At 46.0% G+C, this 27196-nt stretch overlaps 1 protein-coding gene across 1 annotated transcript; it reads left to right on the plus strand.

Annotated features, from left to right (window-relative positions):
- Nucleotides 1-14064: 14064 nt before the first annotated feature.
- Nucleotides 14065-25725, plus strand: CD2 (CD2 molecule). Its single transcript, XM_063105818.1, has 5 exons — nucleotides 14065-14125; nucleotides 14264-14575; nucleotides 18067-18300; nucleotides 22112-22234; nucleotides 25376-25725. Exons 1-5 carry the CDS (start codon nucleotides 14065-14067, stop codon nucleotides 25723-25725), a joined length of 1080 nt encoding a protein of 359 aa, XP_062961888.1.
- Nucleotides 25726-27196: the final 1471 nt, after the last annotated feature.

A 27196-nucleotide genomic window follows, 5' to 3' on the forward strand; every position in this document is an offset into this window, starting at 1 on the left:
CCTGCATCCACACCATGTGAGCCCACCTTACCTTATTTATACACTGAAGCCAGAGTGATTTTTTAAAAATCAGAACCTGTCCTGTCACCCTGCTGCTTAGATTTCTCGGTGGCTTCCCGCTGCCATGGGGATAAACAGGACTTGGCCTAGGCATTGTTGTCCTGGATCCTCTGTGCTTCGCCAGCTCCGTCTTCCTTTATGCCCTCCACCCCACTCCTGCTCTCTCGGCTCTGGCCACACTGGCCTTCCCTCCCCCCACCATTACTGTGTGCATCACCCCATGTTGCCAAGATGTGTGTGTGCAGGTCCCCTTGCTGGGCTGGGAGCTCCTTGGGGCAGCACCCACATCTCACTTCCTTGCATCCCCAGTGCCTAGCGTAGAACTGGGCTGTATCAGTCAGGACATGGGGTTACAAGTTTCAGGAATCAACTTGATCTTCTCTTTCAAGCATAACAGGGAAAGCCACTCTCGTGTACTCAGCATGCTCCAGCCACACTGTGCTTCCTTCCGTTTCTCAAAAACATGACAATCTTGCCGGTGTGCTTTTCACAAGGAACAACCCAGTAGATGTGCTCTAAACACCCAGAGAGTAAGCACTCCAGGAGGAAGCAGAGAGGGGGGAAGAATGGGCTGGGGGCAGCGCGGTAGACTAGCTGAACCTTCCTCACTGTTCAGCTTGGGGCCACCTGAAGATTCCAAACTCACCCTGGCTTGGGAGTGCCTGGCCTGGGTCTCCTTCCCACTGTCCTCTGCTCGCTCTACTCTCTCTCCCCAGCTCTGTCAATTCCTTAAGCTCAGGAAAAAACTGGGGTGCATCACGCTCGCCAGCCCAGCACCAAATGCAGGGCTGGGGCTGTTCCGTGAGCCCGTGGTACATTTGCGTCCCAGGAAAGTGCCCCAAAGTTTGAAGGCCATGAGGGATAGACACCTCCTCCCTGCCAATGTCTACTTGACTATTTTCTCAAGTTGTCCTTACTTTTTAATTGCTCGATTTCTTTTCTTTGTTTTCCCAGTTAAAGGCTAACAAAGAATGAATTGGGTATTTCATCCAATTGTGGTCATCATTAATTTTATGGTCCTCTGCATTTATTAAGTCTTATTTCCTCTCCATAATCTCCTTTCCCCCTGATGTTTGTAAAAGCACATCTTATTCTCCTTAATTGCTTTGGCTGGCACGATCTAATTCTGATTTTTCACCACCCTTATCTTTCTTAGGAAGCTTTACCCAATGCAGTATATTCTTGACTAATTCTCTCCCTTTTTCTGTGCAGACAGGAGTATATTTCTGTCTCTATAGACCTCTCACCAGTCTTTGGGGAAGTTGCCTTGATTGGATTCTGCTTTTTCTTTAGAAGAAGTCCTGGGCTGGGCTTTAATTGTGTGTGGACCCCTCCTTTTCCACTTGCACCTCCCTATAAAACCATCCTGGCTCTTGTCTTCCCTCTGCAGCCAAAGTGCCCTTTGCCCCTCAGCCGCCGGTAACTCTTCCCTTGCTGTTTGACTGCTTGAACAGAAGGCTGTACCTGGGGCCAGAAGGAAGAAAGGGAACTGTGCAGCCAGACGGGCTTCCCATGAGCAGGTCTGGTGGTGAAGTCAGCAACAGAAAAGATGCCAGGGACCCAGTGGGGCTGAGGACCGCGGGTGATTAAATGCTCTTTGTCCAAGACAGTGACACTCCACTTGTGGTTTGCTGAGAGCCAGATGCAAACATCCCCGACTGTTGTCCATATCTCCAACCGTGACCTTCAGGCTCCACAGTTGTAGCTCTCCCTGTGTGTTTTGCTGATCCTTTTCATCTAGCACCTCTTTTGTTCTGCCTTGACTAGTGGTTAGTTGTTTACATGTCTATCTCTCTTACGTGTCCAAAATTTACTCATTATTATTACTTTGCAACCTAAATGTACTTTGGATCCCATAGTCCCCATTTCTATTAACTTTGTTGCCTAAATTATTCGAGAAGCATCTCCAGCCTCCCTTCTCCCTCAGTCTCCACACACAATTGTTCACCAGTTTGCATCTTCTATGTGTACCTTCCTTTCCATTCAACGCGGATACCCTTATTAAATTTTCCTGGCCACAGTGGACATTGTGGTGGCCCACCCACATCCAGCCCCCTCTCTCAGTAACAACCCTTGGTTTTCTTTCCATTGTCCACATCGCCCCATGTGCTTAAGGGGAGCCAGCTGCATGCATAGTTCTAGGAACGGAGCACGTGGCATAGGCCTAACCCTGTCAGTGTAACTCCACCCCCAGCTGTTCTCGGTGGTTCAGGGGTGAGCTTGTGACCAGTTCAAACCAATGAGATGAGAGAGGACACTCACTGAAGACTTTTGGAACAAAAACTTCCTTGCTGTTCTGAGAAAGCTTCTGGAAGTAGGTCGTGAGGTGCTGGTGTTCATCTTTACTGCCATATGAGAAGAGGCTGCATGAAAATGAAGCCAATGCAGTAGAAGGTAGAGGCAAGCGATGCAGAAAGACAGAAAGTCCTCGTTTTGTTATTAGAGCTTATGGACTCAGCTGTGCCTGAACCACTCCTAGACCTTCGCCATGCATGCACATCCTGTATCCAATCCATAAGCAAATCCCACCAGCTCTGCCTCTGACGTATATTCAGATTCCAACCCCTTCTATGTGTCTCCTGCTGCCTTGCTAGTTCTCTTGCTCAGACTGCTACAATAGCCTCCACACTGGTCTCTCTGCTTGCACTCTTGTTCTACAGAGTGGCCAAGGGATCCTCTTAAAACCGTAAGTCAGATCATACCTCTGCTATGCTCAGACCCCTCTGAAAGCCCTCTATTCATTTTTTTTTTTTTTAAAGATGACCGGTAAGGGGATCTCAACCCTTGGCTTGGTGGTGTCAGCACCACGCTCAGCCAGTGAGCGAACCGGCCATCCGTATATGGGATCCGAACCCGTGGCCTTGGTGTTACCAGCACCGCACTCTCCCGAGTGAGCCACGGGCCGGCCCTTGAAAGCTCTCCATTCAACTCCAAGAACTTTGACCCTTAGATCTTGCATGACCTGCCTGCTCCCCTTGAACCTCACCTCTTCTCTTACCACTGCCGCTGCAGCTCAGCCCATTCTATTCTCACTGGTCTTTAACTCCCACCTCAGGGCTTTTGCACATGCTGTTCTCTCCCCCTGGAATGAGCTTCCACCACATAGGCACATGGTTTGCTCCCCCTTTCCTTCAGGAACATTTTCAGTTAGTCTGTCTCTGACCATTCCTGCCTAAAATTGCTCTTCCTTGTTACTCTGTATCCCCTTGTGTTGCTTTATTTTTCTGGATAGTACTTACCACTGCCTGAGAAATTATATCTTTATGTGGCTATTATTATCTGTACCTGCCCTTTAGAGCATGCACTCTACGAGACACTTGGGCTGTTCTGTTTCCTGCTACATACCCAGTTCCTAGAACAGCAACTGGCACTTAGCAGGTACTCAGCAGAGTGTTGTCAACTTACTGATTGAATAGATTAATAAATGAGCTAATCACTTTCCTATTTTGAATGAGGTATTTTCAGTTGGGTTTCTGCCACTTGTAGACAAAATGTTCTAATACAGCATTCAATTGATATTTGCTTAAAAAGTGGACAAATGAAAACCTTAGCTTTGGTTAGGTTGTAAGTGACATCCTCATAGAATAACAATACCTGACATGTGGCTGCTCCTGTTGAATCCCAAGACACAGTCACACACAGATCCCCCTTAGATACTCACATTGGTTTTGCAAGATAAACAGAGCAAATATTGCCCTCCCCCCATATTACAGGGAAAGTGAATAGGTTTGGCAGAATTAAGCAACACAGTAGGAATCAGAGCCCACTTCTTCTTGGCCCCAGCCCACAGCTCTTTCCATGTCTCAGTTTTGCATTTCTGTCCACATTTCTGCAGCTTCGTAGCTCAGCACTTACCCCCAGCCCTGAGGAAGTGCTATAAAATGTTCCATGTGGTCTCTATTTATCTAACATTTCCAATTCCCTCTTCTCTGAAACCCAATAAAATTCTGAATTTTTCCCACATGAGATCGTGGGCTATTTGGGAAAAAGAAAAGCAAGCATATGGCTCTCAGGAAATCAAATCTGCCTCGTGAGACAAAAATTTTCCCCATGTAAGTCAGCCTGCGGTATAACATTCTTTGCAGCTGCCTTTTACATGTTGGGGCCACAGACAACAGACACGCATGTGCTCCTGCCCTGAGCAGCCGTAATACATTGCAGAAAATCCTTCTGCGGCCCCTCTCTTGCAGAGTGTTTTTTTCCTTCCACAGCTATTCCCCACGGATGACATTAGCTCTCTTTTTAATTCCTTTCACCTCGCTGCACACTCTGATGTTACTCACCAACCCCCAGTGGACATGCAGAGACTTATTCGGTTTCACATGTAATAGATAAAACAGCAGGGGCTTCTAATCGCAAAAAGTCTTCCAGGCTGCAAAAGGCTGCAAAAAACCACAAAGCTGCCAATATGGTTCAAAGTTTATTAATACATACTTGGCACAAATTTGGCACATGACACTGCCCCATACCCCATGGGGAGAGAGCAGGGATTAGTTACATGTTCACAGACACAGCCCCTGGTGAGAGGAGGACTGGGACACAGCCCCCCTTTCCAGGGACCTCTGGAAGGCTTGTTCTTTTACATGAGACCCAGAGACACATAGATAGTAGGCCTCTTCACGCAGGCACAGTGTTATAGGTTGCTTAGGTCTTCTTTCTAATGATAAAACTGAGGCCTACAGTAATTCTGCTTTGATTTGCCCCAAGGCACATTGTGGTGGTGTTTTGTTTTTTTTTTTTTTTAAAGATGACCAGTAAGGGGATCTCAACCCTTGACTTGGTGTTGTCAGCACCACACTCTCCCAAGTGAGCCGCGGGCCGGCCCTTGTGGTGTTATTTTTATTTTTATTTTTATTTTTTTATTTTTATTATTTTATTTTTTATTTTTTTTAAAAGATGACCGGTAAGGGGATCTTAACCCTTGACTTGGTGTTGTCAGCACCAGGCTCTCCTGAGTGAGCTAACCAGCCATCCCTATATAGGGATCTGAACCCTTGGCCTTGGTGTTATCAGCACCACACCCTCCCAAGTGAGCCACGGGCCGGCCCTATGGTGTTATTTTTAAAGGCTGTCAATTCTTTGACACACTTCCCATCAGGAAGTGGGGGTCTATGTCCCTTCCTCTTGAATCTGGGCTCAATTGGGTATAGTAGAAGGAATGCTATGAGACTCCTGAGGCAAGGTCATAAAAGGCCAGGCAGCTCCTCCTCACTGTGAGGAGCCCAGTCCCATGGAGAGGCCACATGGAGTGCCCTGGTCAATTGCCCCTCAGCCTGCAGGCACAGGCACCAGTCATGTGAGTGACACCACCACTTTGGATGTGCATCCTCCAGCCCCAGCTTGCCCAGTGCCCAGCCCTTTGCATCACTCCAGTCACTTGTGTCTTCCCAGCAGGGTTCCAGACATGGCAGACCATGGAAAAGCCCTGCCCACAGATCCCATGACCATAACATGGTGGTTGCTTCATGCCATTGAGTGCTGGCAGCCTGCTGTGCAGCAGCAGTAAGCGGAGCACACATCAAGGTGAGTGTGGAGCGTGGAAGAGACCTACGCGCGTACCAACAGTCAGACCTCCCAGCTCCTGGCCGCACCTCCCCACACCTCAGTCAAGTCTACACAGTCAGAATGCAGAAAAAGCTCCTTTTCCATTGTTTTATCCTTTTCTTTCTTTTTTTTTTTTTTTTTTTTTTCAATTTTTGGTGGCTAGCCGGTAATAGGGATTGACCCCTGGAAGTTGTTGTTATCCACACCACACTATAACCAACTGAGTAACTGGCCAGGCTCCTTTTCCATTGTTTTAAACTCTGTAGAAAGAATCAGACTCTATGGCAGTCAGCACCGAGTTGCTGCCACTCTGAACAAAACCTCCTGTGATCTCCTACGTAGCCTGCCTGTCCCTCCTGTGCCTCTCTGACCTCTTCTCCTTCCACCCTCTCCTCACTTGTTCCTCAGCTCCACTGGCCTCCTCTCTGGCCCGCATATATACCAGGTATGGGTCCACCGCAGGGCCTTTGCTCACGCAGACCTCCCACCTGGACTGCTCTGTGTTTATCTGGCATTGTGTGTTTACCTGATTGTCTCCCTCAGTTCCTTCAGGTCTTCACTCAGGACCACTTCCTCGGTGAGACCTTTGTGGCTATCCCTTTTAAAAGTGCAAATCCCCCGCCTCAGCTTTCACACTCCCTTTCCTACCTTGTATTTCTCCTGAACACTTATCACTATCCAAATAATTCTATTTTACTTATTTATGTTGTTTATCATCTGTTTCACCTGTTAGAATGAAAGTTCCATGTGGTCAAGGAGACGTCCCCAGGGCCCAGAAAAGCACCTAGCATGAGAAAAGCAGGCAGTCAATAAATATTCACTGCATAAATAAATGAGTACTATGGAACAAAGTTTCGGGTATGCTATTATCCTGAGAAACAAACAGAATATGTGCCTATCTCAATAAATACTTGTTAAGTGAACAAACGGAAGACACGAAGAATGGATGGCTTCTCACAGCCTTTAGAAAAGAGTTTGAATATCATCCTTCCGTGATCTCCCTGCAACCTCCCTTTCCAGCTTCCCCACCTGCCTCTCTCCTCTGCCAAACTGGAGCGGGTAACATGCTGAAGCCTCCCTTCGTCTGTGCTTCCCTCCTGCCCATTCCTCTTCCTTGGATGTCCTTCATCTACCTCTTTATGAACTTACATCTTGTTCATCTATGAAGGACTAGCTCAGGCACCATCCCCCAGTTAGAGTCCCTTTGATCTCCCGTTAATTCCACTTGAGCCTGTCTGTGGCTCTCCTTGCTGGCATGAGGTCCCCATGTGCCTGTCTTACCTCCCTCACCAGTCTGAGATCCCTAGGGGGGCAGGGGCTGTGCCTGCCTTGTTCATATTTGCAGTCCCTACCACCTCTTGCCTGTAGGCAACTGCAGGTACAGGTGGGATATGAGAGTGTGGGGCCGGTTGGAGGGGTGAAATAGGAGAGGAGGTCAGAGTACTCCATGTTCACATCGGATTTGTTCAGATTCTGAGAACTGCTACAATTGTAGTAGAACTGACACAGCCCTAGTAATAGTGGAAAGCACACAAGTCTTGGAACCAGAGATCCTGGGTGTATCTCCTGGCTTAGTCTCTATAGACAATTCATTGAACTTCTCCAAGCCTTGGTTTCTTCATCTGTGAAAATGTTTATGCCACAAGGATATCGTGTGGATGAAAGAACATTATTTTTGAGGGAAAAAAAGTATAAACTGAAAAACAGTATGCAAAAGCAAACAATATGCAAAAGTTGGCCCTCTAACCACCACAATGAAATTAGCAAGGGTGCAGTTCAGGTTGTGGCCAGAGGGTGGCAGCAGCAGCAGAGACTTTGCCCCGAGGTCCCTTGAAATAAAGCAGCCCTGGAAGTTGCATGAAGGGGATAGATTTATTGGGCTGCTCTGAGATGACTGTTCTGTTTCTGCCCAGTTCACCTTACCCTGAAGAGATTGCCCTCTCTCCTGGTGTAAGACCTGGTCATGACTGAACCGAACCCCACAAAGCTTCTCTTGAGTGATTTTCCTGACGTTTTTATGGTCACCCTCACCATTGCCACCCTGTCCTGCAATTTCCAGTGTATCGTGTAGGTTTTTCATCGGGGACCTTATCTAGCCTTCATCACAAACTTTTGAGCTAAATTGGGCAAGCAGAATGATTCCCCCTTCCGGGCCGAGCCCGTGGCGCACTCGGTAGAGTGCTGCGCTGGGAGCGCGGCGACGCTCCCGCCGCGGGTTAGGATCCTATATAGGAATGACCGGTGCGCTCACTGGCTGAGTGCCGGTCACAAAAAAAAAAAAAAAAAAAAAGAATGATTCCCCCTTCCCCCACCTCACCATTTCAGACACAACGAAACTGAGGCCCAGAGAGATTACTTTGAAGATCACACAGATGGCAAATAGGAAAAGTTAGAATTTGCATTTTAAAGGTGAGTTTTCTAGCTCAGATTCCATCACACAGTCACTTTCAGCTGTTTGTTCAGTTGTACATACAACCGGCATTACAGGACTCTTAACGTTTGTTGGAGAGCCACTGTGGCCTCCTCCCCTGGCCTAGGCCAGCCTAAATATCCTCTCCTGCTGTTCTCAGGCCCAGGCCCCAGTCTAGCTTCCTCCACTCTAGGCAGAGATCATCACCCCCTCAGTGTCCTGGAACTGATGTTCCCAAGCCTGGCAGCTGAGTACTCTCTCTTCCCATGTCCCTACATCCATGCTTCTTAGATCACCAACTTGCAGGCCCTGCTGGCTTTATAGCTAAGCAGTGCTGAGAAATACCTAGGAAGAGGGTTACAAAAATGAAATTAAAAAGCAGGGGAAAGTACCACATACCTAAGAAATCTTACAAAGGTTCCTAATTCTTGTCAGCCTACAGTCCCTGACTTCCTTGCTAGAAAGTGTTCAGAAGCCCCGAGAGCCTTGAGTTTTCTTGGCTTATTTCTGAAGGGCGAACTGCTCTATCTCATCCCTCCCGTTATTCTCTTAAATAGGCCTCCCTATCAGGAACGTAGAGGCAAAAGGGGAGAAGGCTGGCAACTGTCGAGATCTCTCAGGAGCCAGGCACAGCGTTAGACCCTGCACACACATCACCACATCTGACTCTCACAATAAACTTGAGAACAAAGCATCTGTCTTCTTTTAGAAATGTGGAAACCGAGGCTCAAAGACATGAGCTGACACGCGTAGGTTCGTATATCTGATAGGTAATGGCTCGAGGTCTTTTCTCCGTAATCATGTGATTGCACAGCTGCTGTCAGAGTACATATTCCTTCTTCTCTCGGAGGCACTACCCTTGGGGGATTTCCAGGCTGGGTGACTCTCAGCTCAGAAACCCAGGCTTCACATAGGAATTGTCACCGTGGGTCGGTTCTGTCCTCTCTGTCGTGTGGGTGGGAAGCACAAGAGAAAAGAAAACTCAGTTTTTACCCCGGAGAAGACAGCACTGGGCAGAGGAACAGGCTCTCAGAGAGGGGTTTTTCGGTTGGAAAGAAGCATGTCTCCGCCATGGAGTAAACATGGGTGGCGGATGACATGAGGCTGCTTTTGTGAGAATGCCCAACTTATTGGCTGGCAACGACGATGCCTGTGCTATCTGAGGCTGATGCTGGTGTGACCACCAGGAAACAACCCGGCTGAACATCAACAAGACCTGGCCGCAGACATACACTGTGTGGCCTTTCTGATCACCACAAATGGCAGTTTTTAGTAAAAAAATGCTACACACCTGGCTCCTTTTTTGTGTTTCTCCCCTGTGTTTGTGGGAAGGTATAACAAGGGCACAAGCGGGGAGGCACCCAGGACAGGTGACGTGAGGTCTCAGGAAAAGCAGACAGTGTCCCAGAGTTTGGGGCACAGGCCCAAGAGGCTGGGGATCAGGCGCTGACTCGGCCGAGGAAGGCAGGCATATCCCACAATCTCCCTGGGCTCAGGACCCTCCATTGAAGTGTGGACAGGAGACCAAATCCCTTTTTGATTTGTTTTTTCTCCTCTAAAATATCACAATTGGAGAAATTCAGTTGGGTGAACTACAGAAGTGGTTATCTTGACCACAGTGCTAACTTATCTGAATCTTGCTAGTGCCTTCCCTGATACAGGGAGACGTAAGGGTCAGGCTGATGGGAATTCTACTCATCAAGGAATAGGAACTCATCCTAAAGCAAGACCTCTGTTTCCCCAGGAGTGTTAGTTCGCGTAAGGAAAAGGGTCAATGAAGATAGAACAAGAGCCAACCCTTAGACTGAGGTGAGAGTGGTAAGGGAGAAACGGAAAAGAGACACACTCAAAGGCAGAACTACACCCACCCCCAGTACTTGGAGCTTTTTCCAAAGTGGGAGGCCCACTTCCAATGAAAAAGAAATCAATCGAAAGGCAACGCACGTTCAGTTTATAAATGCTAGAACAGCAACAACCAAGGACAACAGAACAATAGCTATTATCCCACCACACAGAGACCAATACCCTGGTGGACATCCTTCCAAAAGACACACACCCAACACACACTTTTTGAGAAATAAAATGAGATTATATTGTTTACTGTGAAGGGCACCAAAAGATGCCACCCCAAAACATGACCTTCGGATATGAATTATTGTGAGCTAAAGGCCATGCAGAACCAATAGACTCAGGAAAAGCTCTAAAACAGGACTCAAAGTTTTCATTTTGTAAGGAAAATTTGCATCTATTAAGGAAATATCCATTTGTAAAAGCGTGTCTTGACTCTTATATCAGGAAGAGGAGGACTCTTAACAACTGTCACCAATGGAAAAGGTATCGACATCAGTCTGCACAACAAACCTTACTGAACAACCCTTGTTTACCATACTATTTCTGGCCACCTCATAACTTGCCTCCCCACCCCAGAATACCAAAACCCCTTTTTCTTTGCCTAAAATGGTATAAGCCCAAGTTCTAACCAACCCTTCAGATTAGTCATCACTGGATGGCTCCCACATGTACACGCAATGCACGTGTTAATAAACTTCCATGTGCTTTTCTCTTGTTAATCTGTCTTTTGTCAGAGACCCTAAGATGAGTAGAAGAAAAAGATGTTTTTTTTCCATCTCCTACAACTGTGACCTGTTTTTTTTTCCATATTCCACAGTTTGTCCATTTCATTATTTACTTAATCAATTTCCTTCTCTTGAACATTTAAATTGTTTCCAGTTTTGACTTAAAAATACTGCAGTGTATAAACTTATAGCCAAGTCTTAGTACATATCTTTCATTAATTCCTTACAATAAAATCATCCTTGTGTACCTGTTAGGTCAAAAAATAAATATTTTTGTTGCTTCCAATTCACACTGACAAATTGCCCACCAGAAACTGTACCTATCTGTAGTTCTACTGACTATATACAAGAATGTCTGTTTTCACTATCATCAACACTGTATGTTTTGGCTTTTTAAACAAAAGATGAAAAATGCATCTGTGTTAAAATTGACATATTTTAATTTATAAATTAACGATGTTTTCATAGATTTGTTGTTCAACAGTATTTCTTCTTTTGAGAATTGCTCTTTTTACAGCTTTGACCCATTTTACTATTAAGGTATCTATCTTTTCTTTCTTTGTTTACAAGAAAAATTAAAATTTTTGTCATATATCTTGCAAATAATGTGCCCCTTTTCGTACTTTGTCATTTAATTTTTTATGGCTTTTTACATAGAAAAGTTTTAAATTTCACAGAGTCTGTTCTATCAATCCCTTTCTTTTTCAAGGTTTCTACCTTCGAAGCCAAGCTCATGGCTCAGAATTGAATTAGATGTGAGAAGAGCAGAATTAATGTTTTAAACAGAAGAACAGAAAGCCCCTCTCCACTTGCTCCATGAGAGCTTAGGAAAAGGAAAGTGAGAAAAAGAGGGCAACCTCCCTCGAAAGCCGAAGCAGGTTAAAGGATGGCTGTCACCACATTGTCCAGAACAGGCCTGGACAGGATGGAGTTGGACAGTGGTTAATGGGTTAATTAGCCACCTAGAAGCAGGGACACAACATACTAATTGTTTCTCAGGTCTGCATACACTTTTGAAAACAGAATGTGTGTCATAAGCATCCTCTAAAAAATAGTTATTACAAAAAATGTGTTCATTATCAAAATGTTTAACTTCACAGAAGTTGATTAAGTGAAATGAAAAAGTTTCCTTTCAGCCCCCTAGCAATCTAAGTCCTGAAAGAGAGCACTGTTAAAAGTTCAGCATGAATCCTTCCACACTTTTCCATGCATACACTAATAATAATATAGGATAGCATGGTACGGTCTAATATAGTACAGTAGAGTATAGTATAACACAGTATAATACATACAGTGGGGTTATACTATATATATTGTTTTGCAACTTGTTCTTTTCATGTGATTTACCAAAGGTATCTTTCTTTGTCTCCCTTTTAGGTCTACTTCATTCTATTTTGACCATCACACAATATTTCATAATATAAATATACAATAATTTTAGTTGTTTGCAATTTTTTATTACCAAAAAAAAAAAAAAATGCTACAATCACCAGAATTTTCACACATTTATGCAATCATTTGTGTAGAATAGATTTCTCAAATTAAAATTATTGGATCAAAAAATACATATATTTTAAAGTTTGGTGGAAATTGTCAAATTCCACCCTCCCAGGAGGCTTTGATTTATATTCCCTTTAATATTGTATGAAGGTGCCTGTTTCTCCCCACATTCATGTCAATAATGTAAATTATTATTTTTTTCATTATGCCAATCTGATGGTAAAAAATGGTATTTTATGGCTATGATATATAGATATACATATGGTGAAATTAGACTATTCTTATAAGTTTAACATTTCTTCCGTGAAGTATTTCTTCTATAAACTGGTCATTTACATCCTTTGCCCATTTTAAAAATTGTTTTTTTCTTATTGATTGATAGACATTATTTATATATCTTGGATATTAATACTTTTTCACTTATATTACAAATGTTTTGTCATGTCTTTTCATTTTGTTCATTATCTCACTGTCTATACATAAATTTTACATTTTTATGTGGTCAATTGTGTCCGTATTTTCTTTATTACTTCTGGGATTGTGTAGTATACGTAGGTAGGTCTTCCATTCTCAAAGGTATAAAAATATCTTCCTGTATTGTCTTTTTAGCATAATTACAGGATTTTTTTGGCATTTATAATTTTAATCCAACTGTAATTTATTATTGTGAATGATGTGAATTAGGGATTTATCACGTAATCATAAAGTAAATATATGGGCTTTCTTTTACCCAGTGGTAAGGATTAATTGCTTTGACTTAATTTCGATTCCAGGGCAACTTTCTGAGAGATAATATCCATATTTGTACTAAAGTTGAGAAGGAAAACAAGCACAACTTTAAAATTCTTACTCACGTTGTCCTGAGGAATCATAAAACTGGAAATTTGCTTTGGAAATCTGTCACCAGATTGTCCCTTTTTTCTGTGGCTGGGTCTCTCTGGGCGTCTTTGTCACGGCGCGTCTACCTCCCATCACCGTCTCTCCTGTACCGTACATTTCCTTGCTCTTTTTCTCTCCCAGTCCCCTCTCACTTTTCTTTTTCTCTGTTTTCCTCCCTTTCCTTACCATCTATAACGTTATTCACCTTGACTGTGTTTGAACCATTTGTTCTGGTTATTTAATAGTATCTCAGTCTCTATGCTCCTTTTTTTTTTTTTTTTTTTTTTTTGGAACAAGTTTTTATTTATCTAACTGTAAATTTCAATAGAATTGCAAAATGTAAGCTAAATATAAGATTTGGAGATTTCAAGTATTTATAGCTGAGACTCAATTTGTTTCTTTTTACCACAAAAATAATTTCAGAATATTAAAAACATCTTTTGGAAAAGAGAAAATATCCATTTTCTAATCATTTCATATGTATACGTTTTCTAATATCTATAATCATAGGATAGATATTCGTATTCTGCTATTCACTTGTGAACAGCTACCTATATTTCTATGTGGTCTTGTTAGAGGCAATATAGTTGAGTGGATAGAAGACGGACTGCAGGGTTGAATTTGGCTGCTCATGTACATAAAGGTGATCCTGGGTGATTTACTTAGCTTTTTATTTCCTTTTCAATGGTGATGATAAAAACCCACTCACCCTCCCAAATTTTTTTCTGTGAGGATTGAAATGTGGTAAGAAAACACACTTGTAAACACACCTGCTCTGGCAAAGGAGCACATCAGAGGGATCTGTTTGCTGTGTGGGGGGCAGGGTGGCAGGGGGGTCTATGCTACTGTAAAAGAAGCAGGGCTGGCCGATTAGCTCACTTGCTTAGAGCGTGATGCTGATAACACTAAGGTCAAGGTTCAGATCCCCTTAGTAGACAGCAGTCAAAAAAACAACAAAAAGGAAAAAAAAAAAAGAAGAGGAAGAAAAAAGAGAGGCACGTGGTTAAGCTCTCAGAGGGTGGACTCCACCTGTCCTACTTCGTTCAGTTCCTTTTGCAAGAAGAGCTCACAATCACAAGAAAACCACTCCCAAAGATGAGCCTCCCTTGTAAAATTTTAGCCAGCTTCCTTCTGATTTTCAACTTTTCTGCCAAAGGTAAGTTGGTGTGTGGGTTTCCACAGTCACTGTTAGAAGCGTCTTCGGAGACCGTGAAGTGAGCCTAAGAGTCAAAGAGGTCACAGCCAAGCTTTCCCTGGCAGTGAGTCCCAAGACTGACTGTCTTGCTTTTTACAGGTGCTGTTGCCGAAAACATTATAGTCGTCTGGGGTGCCTTGGATCAGGACGTCAACTTGAACATTCCTAATTTTCAAATGAGTGACAATATTGAAGATATACGATGGGACAGAGAACCAAACAAGACCAAGGTTGCACAGTTCAAAACAAGCAAGGGAACTTACCAGCTAAATAAGACATACGAGTTATTAGCAAATGGAACTCTGAAAATTAAACATCTGGAGAGAAATTATAACAATAACTACAAGGTATCAATATATAATAAAGAAGGAAGAAACGTATTGGAAAAAACATTCGATTTGAGGATTCAAGGTAAGTCTTCGTTCCCTAAGTTCGTTCATCTCAGTGTGGGTGCTATTTAGCAAGCTGGGAAATAGCATTTCTGAATATCCCCAGCCCTGGCCTCTGCCTCCAGGGGAACTTTGAGGAAAATCTAATGCATCCTCCTACCCAGTAGAGACTGCAGTCCTGTGGGGGGTGGCGTGGAATCCACATATGTGGAGATACACAGCTGAGAGACCTCAAGTCTGTCTACCTACAGCTCTCTCGTCAGGTGGCTATGTGGATGTGGGCTAGGTGGAGAACCTGAATTAAGGTGCCATTCACCAGAAGGGGGACAAGTGGGCAGAGGAAAAAGGTGACTGTTTCAGGTGTGGGATGAAGGGGCGAGTTGGGCGTAGGGCAGGGAAGGAGAGGCTTGCCGGGGAGCAGTAGGTCTTTTCCTCCAAAGAGCCAATTTCAAGCCAGGGTGCCCCGAAGGAGTAGTTATATGGCAGGAAAGGGCTGAAAAACAACAAATTTAAGGATAAGCAGCTCTTGTTTCTGATCTGCTCAACATCAGTGATTGAAGGTAGAAGGTGATTTTTGCTGATCTGCATAGAAAAATCCACAAGGTGTGGCTTTGTATATTTCTGCAGGTACTGGGAGGGCAGAGTGGACATTGGAGATGAATTGGGGAAGACTAGCCAGAAAGCAGCTGCTATAAGCCAAGGGAAGGGGAGAAGGGCCGGTTGGTGCTTCTTAATGCTGGCCGCACATTGGAATGAACAGCGATGCTATCAAAAATTACCCAGGCCCAGGCCCCATCCAGGACCAATTAAATCAGAAGTTTGGGGCATGGAGTCCTGGGAATCAGTAGGTTCTAAAGTTCCCCAGGTAACTCTAATGAGCAGCCAAAGTTGGAAACCACTGGCCTAGACTCAGGGGTGCCTGTAAAATGAGGGAGAATGAGAATGGGGTGATGGGGCATGTGTGGAGAAAGGACAAGCAAGGTGGCTCGCATGAAGGAGAGAAGACAGAGAAAGCGGAATTGAAATGCTATTGAAGTCGAAAGTCCAGGGGACACTGGCAGGGAATGTTAAGATGGGAGAGGAAGAAGCTGCACTTGGCTTGAAGAGGAAGACAGGAAGGCCAGCATGAGCACAGGCCAGTGATGCAGTGAACAGATAAACGCTTCTGTGCTTCACACAGAAAAGGTTGCCAGAGGCAGGGACCTCTCCCTTTAAGGTCTCCCTCCAGCCCTATTCTCAGCTCCTGGACCTAGCAGCAGACCCACACCCACAAGCCCAGACACTCCTCTACAAATGACAGCGTTCCATACCCTAGTCTTACAACCTTAAATGGAGAGCACCTTCCAGAAATGGAGTGGGGCTGAGAAGGATGTGGAAGGGGCCTCTGATAACGGGCTCTGAGAGCCACAGATGTTATCCTCCAGCCAGCAAGCCTGGAGTGTCCTGTTTTGAACTGGTGCTTCCACATTCTTGTGGCATTTAGTATTGTGGTGGTGATAATGGCTACCAGCTAGGTGTCAGGTGCTTTCTTGCATGATCTTATTTAAAGCTCCCAGAAATCCTGAGAGGTAGCCGTTATTATCCCTTTATTTTCTGTAAAGAAACAGAGACCCAGAAAGAAGCGACTTGTCCAAGGTCTCTTTGCTTAATGGGAGCAAAGTCAGGATCCAAACCCAGGGTCCTTTTGGCAAGATTGGTGACTTTTTTTGATTTTTCCAAACAGCCCCATTAAGATATAATTCCTATACCATACAATTTGCTCATTTGTTTATTTATCTACTTATTTTAATATTTTCATTTTTTTGGCATGGCTGGTGCAGGGATCCAAACCTTTGACCTTGCTGTCTTAACACTATTGTTTAAACAATTGAGCTAACCAGCCAGCCCCAATTCGTTCATTTAAAGTTTACAATTCAATGGCTTTTTATATATTCAGAGCTGTGCAACCATCACCACAATCGAATTGAGATTGCTTAATTCACAGAGTTGTGAAAACATCACCACAGTCAACATTTTCATTACCCCAAAAAGAAACCTCACACCCCTTAGCTAAAATGTAGTAGAATTGCAGGTGATTTTTAAAATGCTTTAAATGTTTTTTATGTTTTATCCATTTGTACGGTGTTTGGATGTTCCTGTTATAAATAGAAAAAAGAATATTTTCACACCTTCATTTTGAAGAGATAGGTAACACCACGACCTAACCCCTACACTCTGTACTGACTCTGTGGCTGTATATTGATGTCTCTTCTTTTTCTTCATTCTGGGTCACACAGAATTTTGGGACGAAAAGAAAACTTAATTTCTGCCTGCCTGTATATTGGGACAGAAATGAAATTTGGCTGGGACAGTCTATGGGGAAGATACTGTCTGGAGGAGGTCAGAGAGGCAGGGAGTCATTGAAAAATAAGCTGTCCATCTGCATTATGAATGGAGAGAAACCAAGAGAAAAAGATGGCGAGGCTGGGGAAAGAGAGTAGAGGATGAGAGAAAGAACAGAAGAGGAGAAAAAGGACAAGGTCACACAACTAGGAAGCAGAGGAGCTAGAATTCACACCTGACCATCTAACACCAAGGCCGCCGTTTTTCTTTTATGACATAGCCTTTAAATATTATCATGACAGAAAAGGAGAGGCAAAGAGTTTATGATTATGAATGGGAGAACCATCACTCATAATGTCAGTACCTACCAATTTTCCCTTTGCTGCATGTATCCCTTTTGTTACAGGTGGGGAATATTTTTCTTATCTTTCTCTTATAGATGAGGTTCAGTGAGGCACAGTAAATAGTCAAGCAGCTTTGAGCTAGGAAAAGGCAGAACCAAGTCTCTGGTTTCCAAGCTGGTGCCCTTTCTCTGCAGAGTCTTGAGCTGTTAGACACCCAGCACCCACATGCACCCACCCAGCACTCTGCTCCCAGGACCCTGGTGGAGGCAGAGAGTGACCAAGGTCCCAGGCCACACATGTAATGATTTCTCCAAGATTGGGTTCCTGGCTGCTCTTTAAGCATCACACCCCTCAAGCTCCTGGGGCGAGTGGGGATCAGGGCATGGTAACACTTTTACCCATTCTTCTGAATGTGGACTCAGAAGGGTGAGCTCATCTCCTGATCTGCCACTTTTTAGGTGCTGCCCTAAGACCATCCACTGAACCGCTCAGAGCCTTGGGCATTCTGTCTGTAAATGGGAAGAAAAACATCAGCCTCCGTTTGTTAGGGTTAAATGATATCACACTTGTGAAAACATTTTAAGGTATAAAACAGCACATAAATATTAGATTTAATACACTTTTTACTGGTATAATGTATCTATGAACTTTATCAGAGATAAACTTGTTCTGAATGCTCTATGTAAATAAAATAAAATAAAAATGATTTTCAAATTTTCTAGCAGTAGCAGGCCTTTGAAATTGTTCATTGGTCCCAAATTGACTCCATTTCCCCCTATATAAATAGGTATATTTATTAAAATTAGAAAATTGCCTAACATGAATTGGATCTTTATTCTCTTTTTAGAGATGGTCTCAAAACCAAGTATCTCCTGGAATTGTGTCAACACAACCCTGACCTGTAAGGTAGTGAAAGGAACTGACCTCGAATTAAATCTGTATCAAAGTGGGAAACACATTGGTAAAGGTCATCAGAAGGTCATCACAAAGAAGTGGACCAGCAACCTGAAGATGACATTCAAGTGCACAGCAAGTAACAACGTCAGTGAAGAATTCAGTGTGGTGACTATCAACTGTTCAGGTGCGTTGTCTACATCATGGGTTTACTTCATAAACACAGCCTGCCGGGCCCACGGCAGGCAGAGGCACAGCTGCCAGGGTACAGCATAAGAAGTGAAAACATACGTATCTCTTTCTCCTGGAAACCTTCAAGGGAAGCCTTAGAGGAGGTGGTGTTCTATGGGTACTCATCCTGGGAGTCCTCTCACGGAGCACAATTTGACCTCAGGCAATTAAAAAGATCCTTTCCAAGAGAAAGAATTGCAGAATTGAAGAAGGAACTGTAAAGATAAGCTCATGCAAACCCCATTTCCTGGAGAAGGAAACTGACTTGCCCAAGGCCCCTGAGCTAGTTAGTGACCATGATTCCAACTTTTCCCCTAAAGATTCCTTTTTGGAGGGGAGATGGTCAGCGGTCAGCACCTCCTAACAGGAGGAAGGGTAGAAAGGCTGTAGAAGCCCTGGGAGACAGGTACATGAGGGAAGGGAGAACTTGAGGCCAGGGAGGACTGTGGAGTGGGTGAGGCAACACTCCCCCTGCCTCACAGCAGGACAGCCTGGCACTGGGACTAGCTCTAAAACGTCCCAAAACTCCAGGAGTCTAATTTATCACCAATGTCTCAGCTCAACGTGACTCCCAGAAATAATTTTTGAGAGGCAGCCTGCTGTAGCGTTAAAGCTCTGGCCTGGGAGCCAGGGGCCGAGACTTCTAGTTTGGGTGTGTCCAAATTTAGCTGGATGAGCTTGACAGAGTTTCTTTCCCTCTCTGGGCTGTAGCATCCTGGTCCACAAAGAACATGAGCTCCATGATCACAGATTATCAGATGAGTAGGCTCTTGGATTCACTTCCAGGGTCACTCACGTGGCCACTGAGCTCATGTGGGCCATGGGGTGCCTCACAATGTGGCAGCCAGCTTCCCCTGGAGCAGTCTCAGAGAGACCGAGGATGAGTGCCCAGAACAAATCCACGGTCTTTCTATAACTGAATCTCAGGAGTGGCATGCCATCGCCTCTGCTGTATTCTGTGCACTAGACATAAGTCAGTAAGTCAGAGGGGACTATGCAAAGGCGGAAATGCCAGGGGGCGGAGTCACTGGGAGCATCTGAGAGGGTGCCAGCCACAGACTTAGACCAGCTTCACTTCACCCCCTCGTGCCTGCCCACCAGCCATCCTCCCACAGCCCCTCACCGATAAGGCACAGTGAGCAAAGCGGCCCCTCCTGACCTCATACCCTTCGTTCCCCTCTCAGGAGCCTTTTTTTTTTTTATCCAAAAATTTCATTATTTCATTTCATTTTTCTATTGAAGCACATTGATTATATATATTTGTAGGCTACAGAGTTCAATATTAATACATGTATACAATGCATGATGATTAAATCAGGGTTATTAGCATATTCACCATTATAAAACCTAAATGATCTCTTTGTGGTAAGGATATTTCTTCTCTTTTCTCCTAGCCATTTGGTGACACACAGTAAATTAATGTTAGTTATAGATACCTAGCTGAAGCGTACATCAATAGAACTTACTTTTCTTATCTAGCTGTTTTGCGTCCAAATTTGCCAGATTTAGTGAATAGAAATACAGGATAAGTATGTTCCAAGTATTGCCTGGAGCTTATGTATGCTAAAAATGATTTATTGCTTATCTGAAATTCAAATTTAACTGGACATCCTGTATTTTAACTGACAACCCTACTCTTCACAATTTTTTTGACTAGATCCCATTTGTATAAAAATGTGTGTGTCTTAGGAATGGAGAAAAGAAAGAGGGAGGACCTTGGGAGAAGCCAAGGTGTGAGGGCTGGCACATTCATGTCCCTAATTCTATGGTGCAGACCAGGAGCCTGTCCAGGGATGGGCCGCGAAGGAGATGAGATTAAATACCTGGGTTGCGAGGAGCGGAGATTAAAAAGGAGGGGCTGCTCTTGAGTACCTTAAAAGGGATCTGGACATTTTATTCTAAAAGGCCAAGGCACAGAGGACCAATGACCAGACTCTAACCATTTGACTCAGATAAGGTGAATGTGTATTTAAAACCAAAACATTAAGAGGAAGGGGCAGGCTCAGACACACAGGGAATACTCCATCCATAAACTTACAGTACATGACCTCCAAGAGGAACTGTAGGAAGGAAGTGTGGTTGGATTTAGAGACTGTGCAGACATATTTTTGAACGACAGAGCCACAGCTGCCTCTGAGACAAGCCGGAATGTTCCCCACCTAGAGCACCACCAGGCATCCCAGGGGGCCACACTGGACAAACCTGAGAACAGACTGGGTAAGGCATTGCCTGCGTTCCTAAGTGTACCCAGGATGAGGTGTCTGCCCTGCCAGGGACTCAGAAGATAAGCCGGGGGCTGCATGACTTAGACACACACTCCTCCACTCATTCCAAGCCTGCCCTGCCCACCCCGGCTCAAATCTGGAATGTCCCCAGCCCAGCATGAGATGAACTCTAGCAGCCCCAGCCCCTTGCACAGGCCAGCAGGGCCTAAAGGACCCCAAATCCTTTCATGGCCCAGTTTCAGTGATTGGGGAATATCTCTGCCTCTCTAATGGACGCTCCTTCATCCACAGAGCACAGAGGGGTGGGTAACTGCCAGGCAAAGAATGGGTCAGAGAGGGCCTTGAAGAAAGTCAAGGATGAACAAATTACTGCCTTCAGAAAACCTGCTAAGTTTGGTTCCTGGGCCTCTGGCTTGCTCCTTGGGGCCCATCCTGGGCTTCACAAACAACAGTCTCTTCCTAGGATTGCTTGGCTAGAGAAGCATTTCTTTTTGATGCTGGGCTGAGCTCCAGTTTCTTATCCAGATGGGCTAGTCCCCTGACCCCCACCCCAGCTGCTGACTCTCTAACTGCTATTGACTCACAAAGGACAGATGGCCCAGCACCCCTCCGGGAAACAGTTCCCAGAAACACCAGTGCAAAGAGCACTAGTAAGAGCAAGACCTCACATTTGTGTGTTGTTTTACAGTTTACAAAGCACTTTCACATCCATTATCTGATTGACTTCCAACAGCCACCCTGTGATGTAGGTTTCATTATTTCCATTTTACAAAGAAGGAAACAGGCTCAGAGAGGCAGAGTCACTTGCCAAAGGTCACACAGCTCTTGCCTAGAAGAGCCTGGATTCAAACCCATTTCCCTTAATGCCGAAGTCATTGTTTTCCTCATTGTATTACAGCGACTAAGGGTCTGAGAACTGAAGACCCAACCGACTGCTGTTGCTAATTCACTGTGCGTCTGTCTCTCTCATGGGGCCGGGGAAAATCTGGGAGTAGGTGCTGGCTTTGAGGTCAGAGGGCTGGGCTAGACAAGTGAAATATTTACCCTGAGTATGGGAACTGCCTGGTCTAGAGGGTGAGAAATAGTCATGTGCAAGAGAGATGACGGAGATGGGAGCTGGATACAGTGCACAAACATCAAGATGGGGCTACCTAAAGGAACTGCTCAGAAACAGATATTGTTTGGGCAGCTCAACCTCCCTAGAAAGTAGAGGTTACACTAGCTTATCTCTAAACTCCTTCTCAGATCTAAAGCTCTGCAATGCTCTCAATGGGGGGTGGTGGACAGGCCTTGGCACGTGGACAATCAGGCACTTCTAGTCCCCAAGAGCACTTCCCAAGGAGCCTTCAGCTTACCCTGGACCCTGGGCCCCTTCAGAGATTGACACAATTCACCACCCTTTGTGAATTTGGCCTTTGTAAGGTTGAAAAGTCCCCATCAATTAACTGCATGATGCGGGAGGCAGGGGTCCTCGGTCCAGGCAATGAAATGATCTCTCTGCCCATGACCCCTTCCCCCACCCCACTTCTCTTCCTCTTACAGCGAAAGGTCTGGATGTCTACCTCATCACTGGCGTTTCTGGAGGAGGCATCCTTCTGATGGTCTTTGTGGTGCTGCTCATTTTCTACATCAGCAAGCGGAAAAAGCAGAACAGCAGGAGAAATGGTAAGCTCCCCTCTTCTGTCCCACTGCAGGCCACAGCAAAATCCCCGTGGAAACATCTATGGGGGTGACACCTTGAATCTGCAAAGAAAATAATGGGGATGAGTAGTTTCAGAATGTCAGGGTTGTAACCAGTGGTTATAGTTCGTTCCATTTTGTGGTTAACTTGATTTTTGAAAAACAGATTCTTAGTGGTGGCAATGTGGGAGCTTTGAGAAGCTGAAGCCAGGCCAGCCTCACTGGAATCCACCAGCTGAGGCCCACGTGGTGCAAGGCTGGTGTGCACATATTTGGAATGAGCCACATATCTCTACATGGATAGAAAGATTAGCTCCACCACACCATTTCTATGAGCAAGCGTCTCGTTAGTGGGTGGCCCGGGGTGCGTTCAGGACCAAGCTCCTAGCAACATGGGTAAATCATTTCAGTCCATCAGGTACTCACAGGAAAACAGTTGTTCTAAAACAGGGCGACTGTGCTGCCAGCTTTAATTCACTGTTCAGGAGGGAGGTGTTAGGGCTGGGAGTGTATTTTCCTCGCATCAGGCCTGTCCGACAACTCACCCAGAATGAAAAGGTTACGCTCCCACATGGGGAGCTGGCCCAGGGGGCCTCCATGCCACCTGAGGCAGAACACATCAGAGAACCACAAACCAGGGCCACCACAGGTGCTAGAATGGGGTGTCAGCCACCAGCCAGAGGACAACTGGATCACAGGCCCCTGGGGTTCTGTGCAATCTCACATCACACAGGACTGGGCCCCTCGCTCAGGGTCTCTCCCTGGGGTGGGCCCCACACGCCTACACCTGCTACTTCCGGCATGGCCCACAGACCTTGGCTGAACCTCCACAGGCAGTGGTGGCCTTAGCCACTTTGGGTTTGGCTTCCTTACTTCACATTTCTTTCCTCAGTCCTCCCTTGGTCACCCCTTCAGGCCACTGCCCCTCAGCCCCACATCCCACCAAACCATTGCCCCCAGCCTGGGCCCTAGGACATCTTTCTAAACTTAGCATCCATTTTTCCCATCACCATTGTCCCCACACTATTCACTCCCCTGGGACAGAATGGCTTGCTGAGTCCACAGGCACCGTGGCTTCCTCCCTCTGTGCCTGCTCAGGTTGCTATCCATCCCGCACCTAAAGAGGCCCTTCCTCCACCACCTAGAGGTCAAAGACCATGTATTCTTCTAAGGTGGACCTCTCAGGTCACCCCAAGTCAAATCCATCTCTGCCATCCCAAGGCTGACACCACTAACATGATGATTAGCTCATGTTGGCAAAGGAGCAGCTCATGCCAGGCACTGATCTCTGTACTTTACATTCATTATTTCCTCCAGCTTTCAGAGTGACCTTAGGAGACGATAACATTAATACAAATTAGGGATCTTAAGCTCAATGAAGTTAAATATTTGCCCCAAATCCTGTGGCCAGCAGGCTGAGTCAGGACCAGGGTGAGACCAGCAAGGAGCCCGGGGCACACAATGCAAGGAGGTCCTCGCCTTCAGCGCCCACCCTGCTCTCACATGACCCTGACAGTGATACCTCCCGAAATTTCACCCCCCATGTGCCTTGCATGCCTCACCCTAGTCTGGGCCCTGGGTTGAGTAACCAGGAGAGGCACCTGAGAGGGAAGGACATGAGCCTGGAGGAACTCCTGGGAGCAGATGTGTAGGCAGTGGCTGAGTTGCTGGCGGGCGTGCTGGGGGCCGGCAGTCCTGCTCTGACCAGGCAGGTCACACCAAGCCATAGCTTGACTCATCTGTCCAACCTCGCCTGAGCTCTCAGCCACAGGGCCACACCCACTCCTCCCCCCAGGATTGATGTGGCTCTTCGTCTGCACCTCTCTGGTGGCCCTGGTCTGACACTAGAAACTGACATTGTGATTTGCAATCCAGGTTCTCCTCACTTGATTTTAGGCTTCCTGAGGACAGTGTTTGTGTCTGAGTCATGATTGCCACTTGGCAATGGCACCTAACACCTAGAGGATGAGGAATAAATGTTGGAAAAACAAATGAACAAATGGCAGGTGGACAGAGTAGTAGAGAAATGGCCAGCACACTCGCCACAAATGGCGTGAAGGACCACCTGCTGTCCCACGACCGGCACTGGGATCAGGGCTCAAGTCCTCTCCACAGCCTCGCGGGCATGACCTCTGCAACCCAGGGCACTGAAGGTGGCACAGAGGTCATGTTTTTTCTTTCTGGGCTCTTTTCTCTTTGAGCTTAGAGCACATGAGCCACTCAGATGTCAAAATCACACTGTCTGTCTGAAGGTCCAGTAGTCAGAGGCGGCTGTCAGGACTGGCATTGCCATGGGGTGGTGCTCAGGGACGGGCTCTGCTTCCCATGCCGCACATCCCCGAGGAGATCTAGGGGATGGTGAACTTACCCAGGGACAGCCTTCTCTTCTGCCTGCCCCCGAGCCGCTGCACAGAGAGCCTGGGGCACAGGGAGCAAACACCTAACTGCAACCTGAGGGAGGCCGGGGGGACAGTGGGGTCCCCCAGACCTCTAGCAGCGAGACCACCCTCACAGGTTTCCTGAGCTATTTTAAAACAGCACAGGAAAAACTACGCCATTATCAGTCGTGGGCCTGTTTTCACAGACAGTAGTCACACAAAGCAGAAAATCCCAGAGGGTGAGGAGGGGAGGAATTCTTTCCCTCCTAAGAGCAAGAGGACAGGTCATGAATTTCTGAGGAACTAGCACATTTCTAAGGACTAAACAGCCCCTCACATGTACTCCAGCCTCTCACCAGAATGTGGGGTGCAGACACCAGAAGGAACGTAGTTACTAATATCCTCTATGACCACTCCGATCCCATGGCAATGTGCTTTTACCACGAGGTACCTGCTCTCGGGCACAGTCCCTAGGATGGCTCAGAAGCAGGGCTCTGGGGTCTCTCCCAGCACAAAGCCCTCCACTCATGTGTGTTCTCCCTCTGGTTCTCTGCATTCTCTAAAGTCCTGGACTCTCACTTTACCTCAGGGCGAGCATTTCTGTCTCCCCTACAAGGAACAGAGCTCTCAGAGGGTAGGGGCAACTTTTGCTTCCTCATCTTACAACACCTTGCACGTGAGAGGTACTCAGTATTTACACTGATCGCATCTTGCCAGCATGAACTTGTCAGAGGTTTTGTTGTTGCAGATGAGGAGCTGGAGATAAGAGCCCACAGAGTAACTACTGAGGAAAGAGGCCGGAAGCCCCACGAATGTCCAGCCTCAACTCCTCAAAATGCAGCAGCTTCCCAACCTCCTCCACCACCTGGTCATCGTTCCCAGGCACCCGGTCACCGTTCCCAGCCACCTGGTCATCGTTCTCAGGCACCTGGTCATCATCCCCTGCCTCCTGGCCATCGTGTCCAGCACCAGCAGCGGAAGAGGCCTCCCCCTCCATCAGGCACACAAGTTCACCAGCAGAAAGGCCCTCCCCTCCCCAGGCCTCGTGTTCAACCAAAACCACCGCAAGAGACCTTAGAAAACTCGTCTTTTAATTAAAAGCGGTAGAAACCGTCCTTTCCAATAAAAGGCACTGGGTTTCTCCACTGCAGGTGTGCACACTGCTCTTCCATCAATACTTTCTACGTGCAGAACACGAGGCTGGGCCATGCCAAACTCAGCCATGTGCCCTCACATCTGGAGTCTTTGGCTGCCTCAGAGATCTCCATCACATCAGAGAGGATGGTGGGTGATGGAGCACAAAAATTTTAGAAGTCTTCTTGTCTCCCTCTCGGGTCACCTGCAGATATGATGACTCGAGGGGCTGCTGTGCCTGAGTCTCCTACAGGCAGCCCATCTGCTTGAGGCATTCTCGGGTTTCTCATGAACCCACCATCCTGTGAGTAGAAGTGAAATAAAAGCTTTGACTTGAACCAGTGTCTCCTCATTGCAGAATGGAGCCCAGCATCAAGGAGAAGAAGCTGCTTAATGGAAAGAGGCTTGGTGGTATGCCTGCAGGACCAAATGTGATCAACCCAGTTCACCTGAGCCACCTTAGCCCCCACCAGAGCAACACTCCCAAGGTCTCAGCTGAGAAGATGGGCCCAACAACCTATTTATACATTTGTGTACTGAATTGAAACCTCTATGCACAAACTTCAACAGGAGCTGGCAGAAAAATTTACACCTGGTCTCACTTCCTTGGCTGTTCATGGTCACAATGACCTGTAGAGTCATCCTTGAAAAGAGGGAAGTCCATGAATACTGAGGGTGCTGTGAGCCCATCAGATGACATACAAAGGGCAGGCTAAGAGACAACTCAGTTGAATCAAATCCTAAGCATCTTAAGTGACCATTGTTAAAAGGTCAGACCCATCCTCAGCTAGCAGGTCTGAAAGTAGGGAGGGGAAAAAAAAAAACAGTTTTCAGTTAAAGTTCTAAAACAATAGTCGGTGTGAAGGCACTAGCTTTGAAATGTTGATGCCATGTTTGTGGTCCCATCCGCCCGCCTTCTCCTTGATTTCTTAGACTTGCTAAACCTTGTTAAGCTCTGGCAGGAAGCTCTGAGGTCTAAACCACAAGACATAAGTATATTTGGGACTTCCTGTGAGAGCTCACAGGGGATGAACTGCTTTTCCCCCTGAATCTGAGCTTCTATTGTTTTAGCACCCAGAGTTAATTATTAAGGGCAGTGATGAATGAAACCCCATAGCCTCCTGAAATTCAAGCACAACGTCCAGCTAAGCAACAGTCACCACAGCTTCTACCCAGTAAGAGAGATGGGTCCTCGCACTTCCCCCTTGCTCATTCTTCATTGCAGTGCTGCACGAGTCCATCGGCCATCCTGCCAGAATAGCCCATTCCCTTCAGGAGGCCTTTCCCAGCTTTTCCAGCCCTGTGCTCTGCCTTTCTTCTGAAGTCTTATGGTATTACACATGGCCCAGAATACATATTGCCTGTAACTGTCCAGGTCTTCATCATTCATTCATTCAACAAGCATTTATTGACCTTCTACTACATATCAGTCTCA

This window comes from Cynocephalus volans, chromosome 8 (assembly GCF_027409185.1).
Source record: "Cynocephalus volans isolate mCynVol1 chromosome 8, mCynVol1.pri, whole genome shotgun sequence".
Classification (NCBI taxonomy): Eukaryota; Metazoa; Chordata; class Mammalia; order Dermoptera; family Cynocephalidae; genus Cynocephalus; species Cynocephalus volans.